The 22,104-nt window shown below is 45.4% G+C and overlaps 1 protein-coding gene across 1 annotated transcript in view; it reads left to right on the top strand.

Annotated features, from left to right (window-relative positions):
- MEGF11 (multiple EGF like domains 11) overlaps positions 1-22,104 on the top strand; it is a 344,912-nt gene that overhangs the window by 290,744 nt on the left and 32,064 nt on the right. Inside the window, exons 15-17 of the mRNA XM_044283159.1 lie at positions 15,589-15,717; positions 16,215-16,343; positions 16,427-16,660. Of these exons, the coding sequence (XP_044139094.1) occupies positions 15,589-15,717; positions 16,215-16,343; positions 16,427-16,660 (492 nt within the window). The remainder of the gene's footprint in view (positions 1-15,588; positions 15,718-16,214; positions 16,344-16,426; positions 16,661-22,104) is intronic.

A 22,104-nucleotide genomic window follows, 5' to 3' on the forward strand; every position in this document is an offset into this window, starting at 1 on the left:
GTAAAAACCCCTATAGTACCCCCAATATTAAAGATGTCCCTAGTAATGACCTCTATAGGGCCACCAGGACTATGCCAAGTGACTAGGCAAAAATAAAATACCTGAGTCTTGTTCAACGCTGCCGTCTGTGGTGCACACCTACAGCCTGAGCTGCATCATATAGTGGCTTGTGGCCTATGAGGGTGAACAGTGTAGCAGGGATCCATGGGCTGCCATACCCTGTAGTAGTCAGGAGTCAACTGTATTACCATCCTGAGAACAGCGATACAGTAGAATTCAGGAGGGACACCTACAGCTGATGGCCAGGGACTTAATTACTTCAAGCAGAGAGTGTCAGATCGTTATGAACTTGGCTAGCGGCCATGAGGAGGCATTGGGTAGCCCCCCCCTGGGCATCGGCCCACCGGGAGATTTCCCTGTAGGGTCACTCTACGGACAGTCTGCCCTGCTTACAGGGCATTTCGCCCACGTGCACAAACGTTTACCATTCCCTCACTGGGGTCTCACAGCGGTCTAAAGGCACGATACATGGCATAGTATCATGGGTGGAAATTACATGACATATTTAAGGGCTAGGAGATATAATAGCAGGCACCTAACTAGCAGCCATAGTGGTTGTCACTAGGCCCACACCAGCAGGGTTCCTGGACCACCAGGCCTGAGACAGCAACCAGGCAACACAGGAGAATTATTATTACATACAGGGCCTGCCATCCGCAGCAGCAGGAGGCCCCCGCCTGACATACTATCACATTGTTATCTGAGGTGTTACATAGGACTGCAGGGAACATCAACTACATTTTTTTGTACTCAAAGAGCTGTGCTTGTGTTATCTGCGGTGTTACATAGGACTGCAGGTAATATCTACTGCATTATCTGTACTCAGAGAGTTATCACTGTGTTATCTGAGGTGTTACATAGGACTGCAGGGAACATCTACTATGTTATTACTGTATTATCTGTGGTGTTACTTAGGGCTGAAAGTAATCTCTCCCACATTCCTGCTTCCTCTACATTGCTATGTACCTCAACTTATCATCTTGCTGCATGTGCAGCATAGCAATTCCTGCTGGAATTTAGGCAATAAATGTCTGGTTAGTGGGGGTCCGGTGCCCCCGACGATCATCACACTGAAGAGGCCATGGCGCTCCTGTGAGTGCGGCATCTCCTTCATCCATGTAGATATGGCTGTGTCTGTGCGGTTTCTCTTAAACAGGACAAGACGCAGTGTTCGGCACGGCCATTTTTCGGAGCAGCCATTGTTTACACAAAAAATGGGGTGCATAATGTGCAGGAACGTCGAGCTTTACTGTGATGATTGGTGAGGGCAATCAGCAACCTCTGGCACTCCAGCTGTTCTGATACTAGTGTGCATAACTCCCAGAAGCCTTCTTTTACTTCTATGAAAGCTAGAACAGCCAACTTAGTGTGCATGCTGGGAGTTCTAGTTTCACAGCAGCTGAAATGCCGAAAGTTGCTGATACCTAGCCTACAATATTGATGTATAGCAGTGCGCAATGCAGTTCTGTTTGGTAAAATGTTCCTGTGTGTGGGGACTGGGGCTACACGGCGATCTTGGGCCATGACGCTCTTTACCTATTGCTGCGCCTGCTGGTTATTTTATTTTCATATTTGCTATGTGACCGAGTGGGTGGGGGTTGTGTGGAGAATGTGGACCATCTTGACTAGCCGCAGGAGTGAGGGTTGCATTGGAGTAGAATTTGCTAGGAAGTAGTTGGGGGGGATGCCTGTTTATAAATTTACCTCGGGGCCCATTCATTTCTGGTTACAGCCCTGTAGAACTGCATCATAAACAAAACACAATAGCATGCTGCCATGTTTGAACAACCGTCACATCACAGTTCACCAGTTCTACTTGGTGGTATTACCCATACTTGCCAACTCTCCTGGATCGGCCAGGAAACTCAAAGCTTAGAAAGGTGAGTTGGCAAATTTTCATGGAATTTAAATGTATGTGGTGCTGGGATGCTGAGACATTAGACACAGTTCCAGCTCACAAATGAGTATATAGTGGGTCGGGCATCGTACAAAGGGGGGCAGGGCAATGCACAAAGGAGAGGGGTGGAGCCCATTAAAAAGGGAGTACCAATGGAAAAAAAAAATATTCAAAAATTCCAGCAGCGCACTTCACATGCCGCGACCCTCTCTTTGTCAGAGACTACAATCAAGAAATTGGCAATTCTGGTATTACCACTGCAATAGCCCACTGTATAGAAGGGTAAAATAGAGAATAGTTGCTAGTTGGGTCCCCTCCACCGTTCCGATAGGGAGGGTAGAGTAGAAGCAGCCAGCAAAAGGGAACATTTTGCATCCTCTAGAAATGTAAGAACTGTGAAGGCTGTAAGATGTGTACCATCTGCCAGCCCATGCATGACAAAATCTGTGACTACTACTGTCAACATGTGGGTTTGAATTTTGCTACCTTCATCATTGCATGTACAAAACCTGCATCACCACAGCACAATGCCTTGCCACCGCCTGTCCCAAGGACCCAGCCTTGCACCACCAACAGACCCACAAACATCAAGGGCACCCCGAACTACCACCAGACATAAGAATTCCCAAAACCAGGGTATGGCCAGAGAGAACCAGGGTGCACTCTCCCTTCAGTGTGCACTAGCCCAGGGAGCGTCAGGCAGGACCCGAGCCACAGTGAGTAACTACAACCTTCCTCATCCACCATCGGGTCTGTACTACTACTCCCGTCCTCACGCTTTCCAATCAGGCTGCTGCATAAAGGATATAGTTTTCTTTGTAAGGAGTCATTCACACAAGCGATACGGATTGTGTCAGGATTTGTTTATAGGAAAAACTGATGGTTTTGTATGCAAGTTCAATCAGTTTTTTTCTGCGATTGCGTTCAGTGTCTTATTTTTTTTCCATCCGGATTGCATGTTTTTCACGTGTGTGAAGAAAAACGGAAGAACAACAATCTACATCTCCTAACAACCATCAGTGAGAAATGCATTGCATCTGGATGTCTTCCATTTTTCATGCAAGCCCTATTCACTTCTAAGGGGCCAGGGCTGCCCGAAAAATGCACAATATAGAACATGCTGCAATTTTTCCTGAATGCAGAAATGATGCGTGAAAAACACTTGCGTAAAAGAGTCCTTAGAGGTACAAAGCTGATTTCCAAATCACTCACAAGCAACTCCACTTGCACGGATTGAAGGAAATTTCTACCGATGCCCCCTTACCAAAACCATGCAAATTCAAAATTTCATAATAAGGGCTCATGCACACAACCGTATGTATTTTGCGGTCCGCAAACACGGATCTGCAAAAAAAAAACATGACATCCGTGTGACATCCGAATTGCAGCCTTTTTTGGGGAAAAGTTCTAATTTTTTGCAGAACCGACTTGCAGACATACGGAAACGGAATTTTAGTTTTTTTTGTGGATCCATTGAAGTGAATGGTTCTGCATACGGACCAGTATAAAAAATGAACGGAAGTGGAAAAAAATAAGTTTGTGTGCATGAGCAGGACTCCATTGGCATACTCATACCTGTAGTTGTGGGAGGAGCTGCTAGAACCAGGATAGGCATGCCTATGGACTGTCCCTACCCGACTGGCTGGAGTGTGCCTGATGCCAGTGACGAGGTAAGGCCTGAATAAGTGGGCAAAAGAGAACCGGCAAGTTGCAGGGTACGAAGTATTTATTGAAGTATTATGCGGCCTACAATGCCAAGGAACAGAAGGCTCGGGATACTTCCGCCCGTGGATTTGGGATGTACCTTGAGAAGCAGGATGATCTCCACCGACCCATCTTGCGAATGATGTGCGCTGGTACCTGGTGACTGGAAGCTGCCGACGCGGCCCCTATCCGAAATGAGTGCCCGGATATTGCGCTAGGGTTGTAACCCAAACCTGCGGCCAGGGTGCGGATATTGGAGATGAATATGGTAGAAGACAGGGGCTTCCCGTTAACTGGGAGCAACAGGCCGTCTAAAGCGGGAGATTGAAGGGAGGCCAGGAGCTCCTGGAGCACCTTGATAGGACACCAACAGTTAGACGTAGGGTAAAATTCCACCTCCGTGGGGGGACCGGTTTGACTGGTCTTGGAGAACGGAATGGACAAAATAAAGTGGTCGGAGTGCCATGCGAGATGTCGTCTTAGCAGGGTCGTTCGGGAGATGGTGCTGCAGGTGAATTCCCCGGGCCTGCAGAACCCATAGAACCCGAGATACATGGCTGCCTTCGTAACGATGCTTGCAAATTGGCCAAAACGAAGACCATCCAGGGCTATGGATAACCTGCGGAAAAGCTCACCTGAGACCGGCTGCCTGCGCACCTGGACTGCCGTGCTGACTCTCTGAACGCCCCTGAGGGTGGCTTTGATGGCCTGATTTGAAAAGATGGATCTGGCAGAGGGGTCGCTGAGCATCCGGTGGTGCTGGATGCCTGCCAAATACAGCCTGATGGTATTGTATGAGAGGTGGCGGTGGGAGTGGCAATGGGCTATGAACGCCATGATGAAAGTGACCTTGTCTACGTTCCCCTGCGGATGAGTGTCAGCAAAACGTCTAAACATGCTGAACCCGGTATCATAATTCCTGGCGGTGTTGGTGGCTAGCGACCGCCGGACCAATGACTCGGTTGCTATCAGGGGCTCTAGTCCAGCAGAAGGGCGCTGTAAGGTGGAGCTGGAACGCCGACGGGATCCGCCTCTGGGAGTTCCTGGAAGAAAATATTGAGGTTAAAGCGGGACAGGGCGTCAGCTGCCACGTTCTGCGCTCCCTGAATATGGACCGCGAAGATGTGGAAGTTACACTCCAAGGATAGCCAGACAAGCCTACGCAACATAGACATTATCCTGAGATTTTTAGCCCTCCCCTTGGAGATCACTTCCACCAGAACCTGACTGTCCGTCCTCAAGATGACCGATTTGTTTGCCCAGAGCGGACCCCAGACGTGGGCAGCCGCCACAATGGGGTATAATTCCAATAGTGGCGAGGACCTCATAGCCCCCGCCTCGGACAGGAGCTCCACCGGCCAACTGCCGACCAACCAGTGCGGATAGAAGATTGCCGCGAACCCGCGGGAGCCCGCGGCGTCGGTCTAAACCGTGGGGGAAGCCGCGTTCGGGGATGGCACAAACAAAGAAATGCCATTCCACCCGGTCAGGAAGGTTCGCCACATCTTAAGATCCGCCATGGCGGGACCGTCCAGCCGGACGGTGGAGTCCTGATCAAGAGCAGTCGGGAGGAGATTGAGAAGCCGCGAGATGAAGGACCTCCCCTGTGGCATGATCTTGAAGGTACATGTAAGGAATCCTAACAGGGACTGAAGCTCCTGCCTGGACAAAACTCCAGAAGAGGCCGCGGAGGAAACGGCGGACTTGATCTTGGCCGCGGGGAGGCTGGCCTCCATGCGGACCGAGTCCAGAGTAATGCCCAAGAAGGTAACCCCAGTGCCTGGACCCTCTGTCTTGGCGGATGCCACCGGGACCTTGAGCCTGGCGAACAGCTGGAGCAAGCTCTCCAAACCTGATGGGGGCCCCTGGGGCCTCTTGATGATTAGGAAGTCATCTAAGTAATGAATGACCATCTCCATCCCCCCATGACGGACAAGGATCCAATGTAGGGCACAGGCGAACTTGTCGAACAACCACGGGCTGCTTTTAGATCCAAATGTGAGGCGGTTAGCAAAATAAAACCTGTCTGCCCACTGCAACCCATAGTACTGCCATAACTGAGGAAGGATGGGGAGTAGCTTGAAGGCGTCCGCGATGTCGGCCTTGGCCAACCAAGCCCCTTCCCCAGCCAGCAGGATGAACTGAATGGCCTCGTCAATGGATGAATAGGACATTGAGAATTCCCCCGATGGGATCAGGGAGTTGAGACTGGGGATCGGCGACATGTGTGGAGCAGACAGGTCGTATATCAGACGTTTTTTATTTGATGCTTGTTTGGAGACTAGACCAATGGGATTGATTCTCCACTCGGCAAAGGGAATGGTTTCAAACGGGCCTAGCAGGAACCCTTTGCGGACCTCGTCCCGCAACAGAGTGGCCACCGCCTCTGGATCCTGCATGGCTGACTGTAGGTTCCTTCCTTCCCAGGAAATTTGAGGGAGGGCAATGAATCCTGTGTTGAAACCCTTCTCGAAACCGGTGATGAGGAACTCCACTGACTGGCGATCGGGGTGATCCCGCAACAGGATGCCCAAGAGCTCGACGTTGATGTCGGTCAGTCATAGAGCCTTACGTTGCCTCCTCTGGAACTGAGCGAGGGCGGCTGCCGCTTTGGCTGAAAAAGACCTGTGGTAGTCGTAGAAGTTCTTTCCCCCGTATTTGCAACCTAAGTCGGTGACTTGGTATAGGTAGGAGTCCAGCTCCTCACGTCTGTGTGGCTGGACGCTGCAGATGGTGTCTCGGTAGAGGCTGAATGCCAGGACAAACTCGGGGACCGACAGTTTTCGGTTCAGGAGGGTATCCTTGGCCCGCATGACCACCGAGACCTCCCCGCAGTTGATGACTTTATTCTCCGATACGTCTTGTGACGCAATGAGAATGGACGCCAGGTTGACGTCCCTCCCCGCCAGGATGTCCTTTTTAAGGTTTTCCGGAATGTAATGCGAGGGGGCAATCTGGGGTCTGACACGGACCGTACCTGGCGCCAAATCTTGGGACGTAGACGGCAAGACCGGACGGGCTGGAGAAGGCAGGGCCGGAGGAGGCCGGGACTCCCACTCCCCCATCCTAGTCTGGATATCCGCAACCGAACCTGCCAGACTGGCGATGGTGGCCTGCAGCTGCAGGAGGGTCAGCTGGATCGATGAGGGAGAAGGCTCCTCACTTGAACCTGATGGTGCCGTCATTAGGAGCCGGTACAGCTCCGCTTTTCTCGCGGTGGCAGGATGGTGAATCCCTCTTCGTCTGAGCTCTGCTATCAGTTTCGGAATGGTCCAGCTCCTCAGGGAGGGGTTGCTGGCGCGGCCTGACACGGAGGTTCCGGCCAAGGACAGATTCTCCTCCGACTCAGGGACCTGCGACATCTTCAAGCTGCATGGAGGAGGTATGAAGGTGACAGATGAGACTTCCTTCCCCCTCCCCCGGGAGCCCGACCGAGAGCTACAGGGGAAATAGTTCTCCTGACCGAATAGCGTTGCCTGCTACTTACCTTGAACGAAAGGGACCACGCTACAGACTTCTGTATTGAGGCAGAGACCTATGAACAGGAGCTCATGACAACGAATAGCTAATGTAGTGATAGGTCGTAGCACAGCCTTGCGGCTGTATCTTACCTGAACCGGGAAAATAGGCGCAACGACCGTGGTTTGCTTGTAGCTCTGGTGGTTGCGGCCCTGCTTACGAAAAAGATAAGCCGTGTTTTACCGTTGCACGGCGAGGGCCGCGACCTGCTGGACCCCTAGTCAGTGAACCAACCAAACATCTGAGCGATTCAGGGAACCGTTGCACCTGAGCGATTCCGGGAACCATAGCACCAGACCGACTTACGGAACATTTGCACCTGAGCGAATCCGAAAACATTGCACGTGAGAAAACAAGGAAACATTGCATATGAGTGAATCAGGAACATTGCACATGAGTGAATGGAAGGGACATCCCTGGGTGATACCTGGATGAATTGTCCCTGAGCGATTCAGGGCAGACATAGCGCCTGAGTGATACAGGGAAGACATTGCGCCTGAGTGATACAGGGAAGACATTGTGCCTGAGCAATTCCGGGAAGACATTGCGCCTGAGCGATTCAGAGAAGACATTTGCGCCTGAGCGATTCAGGGAAGACATTTGCGCCTGAGCAATTCGGGGAAACAATTGCGCCTGAGCGATTTAGGGAAGATATTGCGCCTGACTAATTGAGGAAGCCATTGTACCCGAGTGATTACAGGGGATCATTTTTCTTTTTTTTCTTTTTTTTTTTTCCAGCTGGCATTTAGTTATGACTCAGTGTTTGAGCGGCAATTTGAACTTGCAGTCTGAGGCGTATGACCCAGGGAGATGAGGCCTACTGACTCAACCTCTGATCCCCCTGACACACACGCCGCCAACCAGAGGAGGACCGCAGCCGCCGTGCTGTCGGCCCCTCCCCCCACGGCATGACACCATAGACACCAAGAACCGGGCGCCCTTTCTGCTTGTGGGAGGGGGTTTAAATGGGGTAAGTGCGCCCCTCCCACAATTACAGGCTGCAAGCAGCCTTCAATACTTGTTATCCACAAGACATCTGCCAATCTGTGGCCCCCCAAGATACATACAGCACTGCTACATCCACACAGAGTACTCCCCCTAAAATCAACACTCTAGCTACACGCACGTGCCATCCACTGCTCCCCGACGTGATTAGCTTTTTGCAGAAGGTTATGTGACTGTGTTGTTATGTAAAAGCCTCTAATGCAACATGTGCGCCGTAATGCGGTTATTAGAATAGCAGAAGAATCCCAGCTGTGCTGTATAGTAAGAGACATAACATTATGACCATAATGAAAAGCAGTAAGTGCGCTCCACAGCAAATACTCTAGTAAGGAGGAATCTGCTCCCAGTAGTGCTCAGTCAGTGCCCAAGGAATAGCAGTCTGAAACATTCTCTACAATGACGCAGGCTGCAAATGCTAGAAGTGCTGTATTCAGAAGACCATGTAAGGCCTCCTTCACATCAGCATTCAGCCTTTCCGTTCTCGGACGGAAAGGACGGATTGGGCACATAACTGAGGCGAGCGAAGCCTACGGACCCCATAGACTATAATGGGGTCCGTTAGGTTTACGCTCAGAAAATGATTTTGGAGCGGAGACAAAAGTCCTGCATGCACTACTTCTGTTTGTTTTGTTTTTTGAGTCACGTATTTTTTTTTAAAGGGATTCTGTCACCAGGTTTTACCCCCTCCAGATAAAAATATGGTTATGTTCAGGGAGCTTTAACCATTCCTAATGTGGTCTTATAAATGTAATCTGTAGGCTCATTTTGCTAAAAATACGCTATTACTAACCTGTCAGTCATAAAAATAAGGTGCCCAAGAGGATGTCAATAGCTCCAAGCTGCAGCCCTCACCTGCTGCCGTTCGTGCCCAGCTCCGTCTCATAATCTTCTGTGACGCCTCCAGCTCTCCCTCTGTAACTGAATTCTTAGATAACCCAATCCTTGTATGACGAACAAGTTCACACTTCAGTTATTAAAAGTTTGAAAAAATGAATAAGAGCGGCTCTGCCGAATGTTCGTACCCGCAGCGGTGACTCTTCTTATATCCTGATTAAGAACAAATGGACGGCAATGTGCTTCCTTTAGGATCCAGGTGCGCGGTCAGCAGGTCGAATCCCCATATACTTGTAATAGAAAGACCAGCACTCCGTAATTTCTTTGCTGAAAGGAAACTTCTTTATTCGTCACCCATTTGGGTGACGAATAAAGAAGTTTCCTTTCAGCAAAGAAATTACGGAGTGCTGTTCTTTCTATTACTTCTTATATCCTGTCTCATAAACAGCAATACGGGTGCTCAATCTATAGTAAAAAGTAATTCATAAACTCTTGTAAATGAGTGTAAGCAAGAAGGCGGCACTCACCGATGCTGTAATAAAAATCCTCTTTATTTCTTCTTCAGAATACAGATAAAAATTTGGGGCTGGGGCGGACCACTATATTCCACGGGACGTTAAGGTGGCGACGGCCGTTTCGCGCTGCCGTGCTTCCTCTGGCCACTGGACTCATTGCGCAAACCTGCGCTTCTATATAAGCGCAATCGTGTGTGGTAACCATAACAACCTCAGACGCTATTCATTCATAAAAGATAGTTAAGTGTAGGCATTTATACAATCCACTAGAAATGTTCATACAAATACATTCAAGTCGTTCCTATCATTTAAGCCCAGGGGTCCCATGGCAGCCGCCTTGCCTCCCTTTGCAGGAGTGAACGGTGCCTATCGCCACCCTGTGGCATATTCGGGACCAGTTCAATACCTGCAAAGGTGAGGAAAATCGGGCTGCCCCCATGAAACTTGTGTACATGATTGATAAATCTCGTGCAACCTTTTCGAGTTTTCATCAAATTAATATGTTCTTTAAAAAGAGGTCTTTTAGTTTTCCCTATATAGAAGGCACCAGACTGACACAAAATCACATGTACTACATAGCTGCGCCGGCATGTGATAAAATTAGTTACTTTGTGAGAAATACCTCCAAACACCAATCATTTCTTTTGGGAATTGTATCTACAAAATGAGCAATTGCCGCATTTATAATTGCCTATAGGTTTTCTCTCTGTAAGGCCTCATGCACACGACAGTATTTTTTCACGGTCCGCAAAACGGGGTTCCGTTGTTCTGTGATCCGTGTCCATTTTTTCTTCCGTGTGTCTTCCTTGATTTTTGGAGGATCACCAGACCAGAAAAGTGAAAAAAAAATCGAAGTCAAGTTTGCCTTGAAAATGATAGGAAAAAAACGGACACGGATCACGGACGCGGATGACAATCTTGTGTACCTCCGTGTTTTTTCACAGACTCTCTGACTTGAATGGGACTCATATTTCTTTGACGGACAGGAAACACGGATCAAGGATGCGGATGACAAACGGTGCATTTTCCGAGTTTTTAACGGACCCATTGAAAGTCAATGGGTCCGCAAGAAAATCACGGAAAACGGAACAACGGACACAGATGCACACAACGGTCGTGTGCATGAGGCCTTAACCAGTTGCTACTTTTTACTTCTCGAAACCTACTCCTAACCAATTAGTCTCTTAAAGGGTGGCGTCTCTTAAATGTGACCAGGGGTCTATTCTCTACTAGCGCTTTCAGACTTTCCTCATACCTCAATATATTCCAGTTGTTTTGGATTATACGTCTGATGAGATCAGCCGCCGGGCTGAACTTAAAGGCAAATGTGAACCTTCCTGTTTTTTTTTTGTTTTTTTTTCGCTTTTACCGGTTCGAGTATTTTTCAACAAGTGTATAAGATTCTACTTTTATCATAGCTGATTCTATATTTTTCAAACAATCTTGTTTTCAACTCTTCAGCTTGTCTTTTATACCCCTCTGTAGTATTATTAATCCTTTTTATCCTAATGAACTGCCCATACGGTATGGACTTTTTACCGCTGTCGTGGTGTAGTAGTGAATTGGTAGCAGTGGGTTTACGATAATTACTAGTATTCAACTGACCCTCATTTAACTGTAACGAGAACATCGAGAAACTCAAGCGATTTCCCTCCAAAATTAAGGGGAATTAAAGGTTCATATCGTTGTTCTTATTGAGGAAAGAAACAAAACCCTTGCATTCCAATTCAGTACCGGACCACACCACGAACACGTCATCCACATAGCGTAAAAGGAGTTTAATGTGGCTCAGTTATGGATTTTTTGTTGTGAAGATATATCTATCCTCGAACACTGCTAAGTATAGATTCGTGAAAGTGCAGGATACCGGCGTACCCATTGCTGTACCGTATGTTTGTTCAAACCATTGCTCACCAAATTTAAACACATTATTGGTGAGAACAAACGTTAACGCTTCCTCATTGAACTGGCAGTATACTTCACTTTTATCCGTATTGCCCAATACATTCAAAATAGCTTCCACTCCTGCCCGCTTCAGCATGCGGGTATATAAACTTTCTACGTCTAGTGACACTAGGCTAAATCCCTCCTGCCACTGAAAACCGCTCTGCGCCAGGAGGAATTCACCAGTGTCACTGAGGTAGGTAGGGGCCTTATTAAATAAAGATCTCAACAACCAGTCAATATATTTGGAAAGGGGTTCTGTCACTGACCCGATCCCTGCTACGATGGGACGACCAGGTGGTCGGGTCAGTCATTTATCGATGATGTTATTTGGGAGAAAGTCCACTAGAATATATTTTTGTAGCATTTCCTTAAGTGGCAACTGTATGTGCGAAATAGGATTATTTTTTTGTATACAGAGCTGTCCCCCAATTGTCTATCAGCTTCCTGCATATAATAGTCTCTGGTCATAAGGACTATATTGCCCCCCTATAAGTGATATTGTCCTGTGCACTAGGATATATCAGCGCCTTGGCATCTCTAAGTACTCTTTTATAGAAGATATCGATGCTGCTACCGGCAGACAAGGGGGGACAATAAGAGGATTTAATACCACCACCAAATCTATCTACTCCACGTTCACCAACCTCCTCATCTCCTAAATTCATGTTAGTGAGCAATTCTAAACAGGATATCTCTGTATCGTCACATTTTTCAGAGATATAACAGCCTAGATGGTCAATGTAGATGTTTTTTAACTTGCTGTTTCTCAGGTATCTCATTGTATATTTTTTTTATTGTAATTTGCGTATTGATTTATATAAGTCAGTCTCAAACCCCACCCTGTCAAACCGCTCAAACAGGCTGAATCCCAGCCCTTTGTTAAGGACTGAGACACAGTCGGACGACAACTCATACGGGGTGAGGTTAATGATGTTATCTTTAATTTCATGGCAAATATCTCGATTTAATGTCTCCAAGAGACTTCCTTAGGGCCCTTCTTTCTATTTCTTCTTCCTCTCCTGACTTTCCTTCTAAAGGGTTTTGCTTTTGGACTAGTTCAGCTACCATTAAAGTAATCTGACATACTCGAATCGGAGTCGGTAGTCCAATAATCACTTTTTATTTTACTTTGTGGACGTCTTTTTCGCTGTTTTTTCTTATTCCACTTGACTACTTTTCCGGTATCGTAGTCACACTTATCTCTCAAGAATTTTTCTTTTTTCCTCTGTTTTATTTAGTTTTGTGTTATAATCAGCTTTTTGTTCAACTTTTTTTTGAAAGGTAGGGATTTGGTTTTCTGTTAACCTGATCTTTAGTTGTTCTTTAGCCTTTTTCAATTCTTCGCTGACACTTCCATACTCTTGCTCATCTCTTTGTAGTACAAGTTGTAAGATCTGCATTGAGAAGCTAGCATGTAACCTCTTCCACTCTGTGACAAAGGAAATATCGTCCTCATACTGCATGGGGTCTTTATAGACACTAAGACCCCTGGGAACTCTTTCGCTGTCTTTGTATGACTTTAGCAAATGAACAGTCCAAAACAAGCAGACTTCTCGATCCGCTAATTGTGCAATTTTCATTTCCAAAGTTTTAGTGCTTAGTGACTGAAGCGTGCCTTTACTATTGCATTCCGTGAAAAATGCGTCTGCCCCTTCTCTGCCCCTGTATAGACAGGGCATTATGACCTCAGACGTCATCCTGTGCGGTATCAACAACCCACAGCGTGCTCTGCTCTATAAAGTACATATGTAAGCAACCAAAAAAACACTGTTTGTACCCGCAGCGGTGACTCTTCTTATATCCTGTCATATCATGAACAGCAATACGGGTGCTCAATCCATAGTAAATAGTAATTCATAAACTCTTGTAAATAAGTGTAAGCAAGAAGGCGGCACTCACCGATGCTGTAATAAAAATCCTCTTTATTTTTTCTTCAGAATACAGATAAAAATACGGGGCTGGGGCGGACCACTATATTCCACACTTCAGTTATTACTTGTGTTTGTTTCAAATCTATGGGAAAACGCCTGTTGGCCAGCACGCAACATCCAGCTGTGGTGTTTTTTTTTATTTTTTTATTTACTTTAATTGATTAATATATTGTCACCAATATGGCCAGCTGTTCACCGTATCAGTGTGTGTACACTTTGCGTGTGTAGGTAGAGTAATCATGTTAACCTATTTATCACAGTTCAGTTTCTATCCCTATGTCATATCCTGCTATTAGTTAGGGCAGCAGAAATCAACTGACGGGTTCCCTTTAAACTTTTATTCTGGGGGTGCCTCTTTAAAGGGCTAGCGTTAAGGTGCTCATACAGATTAGAGCAAAAATGATGAAAGTGGGCAATTTCAACCATAACGCGTGTTTATTGGGGGACATTTAACAATGAATAACCCCTTTAGTGAAAGAAGTTGTCCATGTTCAAAATTTTCATCTGATAGTCGTAGGAAAGATGCTATGTCCAGGAGTGATCTTTCTTTGTAACAACATTCCCAGAAAGTTTGGTCATCCCAGTGTCATTAAACATGTGTGGCTAGTGTGAATAATTGTATATGGATTAACCATCGAGCTTAGGCTACATGACCTGTCATAAAACAAGTACGTTTTCATTAAATATTAACTAGTATGGATCACATCCTGAAAAATTCATACTTACCTGCTCCTCACTTCTTTGATCCTGCACGCTGGCTCTTGTTCCTCCATTTTTTGGTCCCTGCCTTGGTTTCTACTGGATGGAACATGGAAATGGCCATGTACGCCACTGAAGCCAGTCATTGGCTGCAGCAGTGCACATGGCCATGTCCATGCCCCGGTTGTGAGATCGGGGACCGGAAGATGAAGCAATGGAAGTAAGCGCGCCGGAGCGGCGGGGAGCAGATATGAATCTTTCAGGAGGTGATGCAGGCTAAGGATCTTCCCTTAAAAGTTCATTTGGGGAGATGCATTCTCATAATTTTTCACTTTTCAGTTCATTTTGTATATATGAAAAAACAATCTCAATTGCAAACAAGTTTGTGTAGAATGGAAATAAAAACAGAATGCAATGCTCTGCAAATTTTATAGACCCATATTTTATTCACAATAGATTGTAGAACACATACCAGATGTAGAAAGTAAAAATCTTTTCCTTATCATAAAAAAATAATTAATTTACAACTTGATGGCAGCATCGCATCTCAACTCAACGTTGGGACAAGGACAACAAGGGACTGCAAAGGTAAGTGACACTAATAAAAACAGCAGAAGGAGCAATTTTCTGGTAAGTCACATGGAGGGGGTAGTGGAAGGTAATAATTGGTGTGTTAAGATGGTGGACCGGTAACCATTACCAACATCAAGACCTTTGACCAAAAGAAAACATTTGGCGCGTCATGAAGTGAAAAATCCCAGGACTGTTGAGCAGCTAGAATCCTCAATATTTCTCTCCCTAAACTCCATCAATTGGTCTCCTCACAATGGAAGGCAGGACCCTGTCCCAACTTTTTTGAAATGCATTGCTGCTATCAAGGTCTAAATGAACACATTTTTTCATGAAATGGTAAAACATCTCACTTTCCACATTTATGTGTTGTATTTATTTTATGCACTTATATAGCGCTGACATATTCCGCAGCGCTTTACAGACATTCGCATCACACTGTCGCCAATGGGGCTCACAATCTAAGTTCTCTATCAGTATGTCTTTGGAGTGTGGGAGGAAACCGGAGTACCCGGAGGAAACCCACACAAACACTGGGAGAACATACTGATCTATTCTGACTAAAATATGGGTCTATGAGATTGGCAAAATATTGCATTCTGGTTATATTTACATTTTACACAAAATCCCAACTTTTTTGGAATTAGGGTTGTAGAAAACTCACTCTGATCTGCTCAGTTGTTCAGTTGAAAATTACGTTCTTGTATGCAATGACTAAAACCCCAAATACATGCATGTCCAAGAAAGCGGTGCCGTGTAATCTTACCATGGATAATCCTGTGAATGTGATCTGAAGTTTTTACTAGGGTAAATCTATATATTAGTCATGAGTCACTAGTGATAATAGAGATGTGAGGTCACCCCCTGTCTGCCGCTAGGTGTTTGTGATGCTATTCTGATTCTGCAGGGTGCCCATCAGCATTTTATGGAAAGGACTGTGCCAATGTCTGTCAGTGCCATAATGGAGCCGACTGTGACCACATCACTGGGCAGTGCACATGTAGAACAGGATTCACAGGCAAACACTGCGAGCAGAGTAAGTGACCTGTCACCCAGTGTCTTGCTCTCTAGGAACTTTTTCCCCCCTGTTGCATTGAACAGTGTCCTGTTCTGTGTCTGTCTGCCCCACCCCACTCCATTACAAAAATGCTATGACCCTTCTAAATATTCCACTGCAAGTTAAATCATATATATGCATATTAAGTATGCTGCAAGGCCTTACGACCAATGTCTGCATATACAGTATACCTAAAAAAGGCATATACCCCTAAAATCAATAAAGTAAATGTAAGTCCCGTAATGGCATATAATAAGCGGTATGGCCACCAGATGTACTTTCCAAGACTCCAGAATGGCAACGAGAGTTATGCAAGTGATTCAAGAGATTTGTCTCTAGAAATCTAACGAAACATATAAAAATTTAAAATACACAGTAAAATCAGAAACTTTTTGATTTTCGGGGGAATGCCTTTTATATCGAAAGATTTCCAAGAGTATTGCTGTTATTTAGTTGCATCTCTTGTTTCTTTTTAGAATGTCCTCCAGGGACTTTTGGATACGGCTGCCGCCAGATGTGCGAGTGTCTGAACAATGCAACCTGCGACCATGTCACCGGAACCTGCTACTGCAATCCTGGGTTCAAGGGCATCCGCTGTGACCAAGGTTAGCGAGCGTTCTCCGCTGTGAGCGCTGCTTGTTTGGACTGATAACCCCAGAATCTCATCTACTTATCTCTGTCACTACAGCTGCTCTAATGATGGAGGAACTGAACCCTTACACTAAAATCAGCCCAGCGCATGGATCTGAAAGACACTCTGCAGGTGCCATTATTGGGGTGATTGTTCTCCTCCTGATCATCATGACCTTACTGGGGCTTTTCTTGTGGTACCGACAGAGGCAAAAGGACAAAGATCACGACATGCCGAATGTGTCTTACACCCAAGCAATGCGTATCTCAAGTACTGATTACTCTCTCTCAGGTGGGTTTTGCAGGTTTGTCTGTCTACCATGGTTGCCGTGTATCTATATATATATATTTTTTTTATATCCATATATTCAAAAGAAATGTCTAAGGCCTCTTTCACACTTGCGCTGTCCGGATCCGGCGTGTACTCCATTTGCCGGAATTACACGCCGGATCCGTAACACCACAAGTGAACTGAAAGCATTTGAAGACGGATCAGTCTTCAAAATGCGTTCAGTGTTACTATGGCAGCCAGGACGCTATTAAAGTCCTGGTTGCCATAGTAGTAGTGGGGAGCGGGGGAGCAGTATACTTACAGTCCGTGCGGCTCCCGGGGCGCTCCAGCGTGACGTCAGGGCGCCCCAAGCACTCTGGAGCGCCCCGGGAGCCGCACGGACGGTAAGTATACTGCTCCCCACTACACTTTACCATGGCAAACAGGACTTTAGCGTCCTGGCAGCCATAGTAACCATTCAGAAAAAGCTAAACGTCGGATCCGGTAATGCGCCGAAACGACGTTTAGCCTAAGGCCGGATCCGGATTAATGCCTTTCAATGGGCATTCATTCCGGATCCGGGCTTGCGGCAAGTGTTCAGGATTTTTGGCCGGAGCAAAAAGCGCAGCATACTGCGGTATTTTCTCCGGCCAAAAAAACGTTCCGGTCCGGAACTGAAGACATCCTGATGCATCCTGAACGGATTTCTCTCCATTCAGAATGCATTAGGATAAAACTGATCAGGATTCTTCCAGCATAGAGCCCCGACGACGGAACTCTATGCCGGAAGAAAAGAACGCAAGTGTGAAAGAGCCCTAACAAGTGGTACCAAACTTAACATCTTGATGCAAGAGTCTACAGATGTATGCAAATGATCGGGAATGGGGTGTCTCTGACCACAGTTGTTGTACTGAGCTGATCCTATTAGGTGTGGGCGATCCATTTTCCTCACCTTCGGCCAAGGCCATGTTCATATCTGCTTCAAAGGCTCCATCAAAAATGTGGGATGAAATGGCGCAGCGTGACATCATCTGTAAATGCCACAATAAAGCAAAACTCCTGAACTAGCAGGGAGACAGTTATAGGCCCTTGCGATCATGTGTGCTAGTTCTAATGACTTACTTACATAAGTTCCCTGCTAGGCCTCCTGCACATGACCGTATGCCTATCCCATGCATGCTTAAACTCCTTCACTGTATCCTGCAGAAGTGGTAGCTGCAAATACAGTGAAGGAGGTTAAGCATGCGTGGGATAGGCATAAGGCTATCCTTCATATAAGATAGGGCCAGGGGCTATTCATAGTATTCAGTATATTGGGCAGACTAGATGGGCCAAATGGTTCCTATCTGCCGAAACATTCTATTTTTCTATGTATGTATTTTGCAGTCCGCAAACCACAGATCCAGCAATTTCCATGGAACAAATGGACAAGCATATGGTCAAGAAAATAGACAAGAATAGGACACGTTCTATATTTTCACTGTGTGCGGTCCACATTTTTTGAAGCCCCATTGAAATGAATGGGTCCATGTCCGATCCGACAAAAATGCAGATCAGACATGGAATAAAAAATATGGTTGTGTGCATGGGACGTTAGTAAAAAAAATGTTCACTTGCTTTCAAGAGACCAATATATAATAAGAAATTTAGATTTTGAGCTTTACGGCTCAGGCACACGACCATATTTTGCATCCATGCCCGTGTTCTATCAGTGGGACTAATAAGACCGTCATATAGATGCATGAGTCTCCTACTGTGCTTGCTTTGATTGCCTCTTCGGAAGAATATCTGGGTGCACATGAAAACTGACCGCCATACAGGCTGCGTGCACAGAAATTCACTGTGTGCATGAGCATCATAACCTGGGTGGACGTGTGATTTACAAAATTCTGACCTAAGCATATGCTCATAATTTAAGTTGACAGTAGGGGGAGCCAGAGCTCCCATCAACACTGAAATGCACTTGTGTAATATCATATTATTAAATTACTTTTTATTCTTTTTTTTTTTTTTCTAGCAATGCTGTTTACATCCCATCTAAATCACACATAGGTCGTCCTCCATCAGTCCTTCAGAGAGTTAGATAAAGGTGAAAAGCAGTGACATACAGCAGAGCCTCTCTGATATAGAGAATATACCACCATATTTTTCTCCACAAATAGTAATGAGATCAGAGCGCCCCTTCAGATGCCAGACCCTCTGAGCAGCTGCTATCTCAGAAGAGTCTCAAAGCTCATAAGTCCCAGTCAGGGGCGTAGCTAAAGGCTCATGGGCCCTGGTGCAAGAGTTAGGCTTGGGCCCCCCTTCCCTCAGTGCTTTGTGTGTCTTCTTATGCAGCACAAGGATCTTTGGGCACCCTCAGGCCTCTGGGCCCGGTAGCGACTGCTACCTCTGCACCCCCTATAGCTACGCCCCTGGTCCCAGTACAAAACCAGTATCATCTTCCCCCCCCCCCCTCCTAATACACACACCCCATATCCCATGTGCCATTTATAACACTGTCCTCTTATAAGAGCCCCCTCAAGTACTAGGGCCTTGACTCAAGTGCATCCTCTAGCTATGCCCCTGCTATGAATCTTAGTTTTATATGCCCCTAGTATGGCTCTCTATTGTTACTCCAGTACAACAAACTTAACCCTTAGATTAGAGGAACGGACGATTTTCAGTTTTTACTTCCTGCTTTCCTGGAGCCATAACCTTTTTATTTTTCCATTCAGATAGAAGTATGGGGGCTTGTTTTTTTGCAGGACAATGTCACCATTTAATATTGCATACAGTTTAGTGGGAAACTGGAAAAAAAATCCAAATGGGATAAAATTGGGAAAAAAAATGCAATTCCGTCATAGTTTTACGGCATTCCCTATACGGTAAAACTGACCTGTTCCCTTCATTCTCTAGATCAGTACGATTACAGAGGTACCACATTTATAATAGTTTTGCTTGTGTTTTAATACCGAAAAAAAAAGTTGGAAATTTTTTTTTCTTTGCATCGCCATATTCTGTACCCCATAACTTTTTTATATTTCCATCTACAAAGTTGTTCATTTTTGCAGGACCACCTGTAGGTTATAGTGATAACATTTTTGGAGTGACTTTGTGATCACTTTTTATTAATTTCTTTTTTGGAGGTAAATTTTTTTAACATTACAATGTTTATTTATTTTTTTAATTTGGGGAAAGGGGATGATTAAAATTGTTATATTTGTGTTCATTTTTAAAGACTTTTTTTAACTTTTATATGCTCCACTAGGGGGCATGAATATGCGGTTATCAGATCGTTTCTGCCTTACATTGCAATGAATTAGCAAATTAGCCGTGTCGTTATGGAGCCCTGCCATCTGCAGTCCTCCATAAGAACTACAACAGTAATATGGGTTTCTTCAGAGAGACCCAGGCTACTGCAGATAACGAACATCTCCCAGAAAAAGCCACCTCAGATGCCATGGTCACAATGACGTTATCGCCAATCACAGATATTAGCCCTGTGTGTCTACTGGGTGAAACAGCAGGAATCTGGTGCCCACTCTGGATCAGGCACCATCTTTAAAGAGATGACGTGCATGTTATCAAGGGGTTAAAGGGATTTTGTCAGCAGTTTTGACCATATTAAACTGCTAACAGCACAAGGTAGGAACAGTGAGATCAGGTAAACATACTATTTGTGGAGCTTTTATTATCAGGGTAAGGCCTCTTTCACACTACAGTTTTTTGCATTCCGTATACGGTCCGTTTTTTGCGTTCCGTATACGGTCCTTATACGGAACCATTCATTTCAATGGTTCCGCAAAAAAACGGAATGTGTTCCGTATGCATTCCGTTTCCGTATTTCCGTTTTTCCGTTCCGTTGAAAAGATAGAACATGTCCTATATTTGGCCGCAAATCACAGTCCGTGGCTCCATTCAAGTCAATGGGGCCGCAAAAAAAACGGAACACATACGGAAATGCATCCGTATTTCTTCCGTTTCCGTTCCGTTTTTTGCGGAACCATCTATTGAAAATGTTATGCCCAGCCCAATTTTTTATATGAAATTACTGTATACTGTATTTGCCATACGGAAAAACGGAACGGAACAACGGAACGGAAACGGAACCACAACGGAAGCAAAAAACGGAACAACGGATCCGTGAAAAACGGAACGCAAAACACTGAATTCAACATACTGTAGTGTGAAAGAGGCCTAAGTGTGAATATAAGGTTTTATTCTACCAGATTCTGCACCTGCAAGTGCCCAGGAGGCGATGCTTCACTATGAAGTGCATTGAGCTGCATCACACCCCCTCCTCTCTGCTGTACGTTTATATATACATTTCAAATACATTTAAATACTGCATGTACGTTTTTACAGTATATACATTTATATTTTAACAGTTCAGGGATTTTGGGAAGAGGCGATGCCTATGGTGTTATTTTTTTTATTGTTTATTTTTAATATGGGGAAAAGGGGGTGATTTGAATTTTGTTATATTTTTTACATTTTTAAAACATTTTTTTACTTTTTTTTATGCTCCACTAAGGGGAATATGTGATTGTCAGATCGCTTCTGCCTTACATTGTAATGAATTATCATTGTAATGAATGACAAATTCACTATGTTCTTATGAAGCCCTGCCATCTGCAGGCCTCCAAAGGAACTACAGCTGTAATATCATGGGTTTCTTCAGAGAGACCCAGACTACTGCAGATAATGAACAGCTCCCAAAAAAAAGCCACCTCAGATGCCATGGTCACAATGACGCTATCGCCAATCACAGACATTCGCCCTGGGTGTCTGCTGTGTGAAACAGCAGAAACCCAGCAGCTATGGGCCATCTTTAAAAAGATGACATCCGCCGTTCATGCACCTGCAGGTGCCCAGGAGGCGGTACTTTACCATCAACTGCATTCTGCATTGAGCTGCATCACAGCCATAGCATATAGCATCCAACCAGGAGATCACTACAGCTGTCACTCCGAGCAGAGGGGCTGTGAAGCTGCCTAATGCAGAGAGCATTTCACTATGAAGCCCAACCCTGACATTTTCTGTTGTGATCATTTGGATTTTGGATATTGAAAACACTTAGGCTTATCATGATTTTATGAGCTACAATCATGGGGTTTGTTATACCCATCCCATAACTGAGGTTAGTCATATGTAACCTCAATGAATTACATCTTTAGAAGCTTAATTATCATCTTCTCATCATGTTCTTAATAGGTATGAGCAGGCCTCTTCTGTAAAGCCCACTGTGCCTTGTGTACTTGTGTAATCCTGCGGCTCTTCTGCTCTACTCCAGCATCCTCCTATTTTTTTACCTGCCTTTTATTACATCATATTCCATTGTACTTTTCATGAGAATTCCTGCAAGCGGCATTCACTTTATTACTAGACAAGCAAACATTCAGGTACTACCACTGATTGGTTCATGTTGGTAACATAAGATTACAAAGACAACCATAAAGCAGGAAAGAATGCAGGGAAATTCA

This window comes from Bufo gargarizans, chromosome 2, assembly GCF_014858855.1.
Source record: "Bufo gargarizans isolate SCDJY-AF-19 chromosome 2, ASM1485885v1, whole genome shotgun sequence".
In the NCBI taxonomy this organism is placed as follows: domain Eukaryota; kingdom Metazoa; phylum Chordata; class Amphibia; order Anura; family Bufonidae; genus Bufo; species Bufo gargarizans.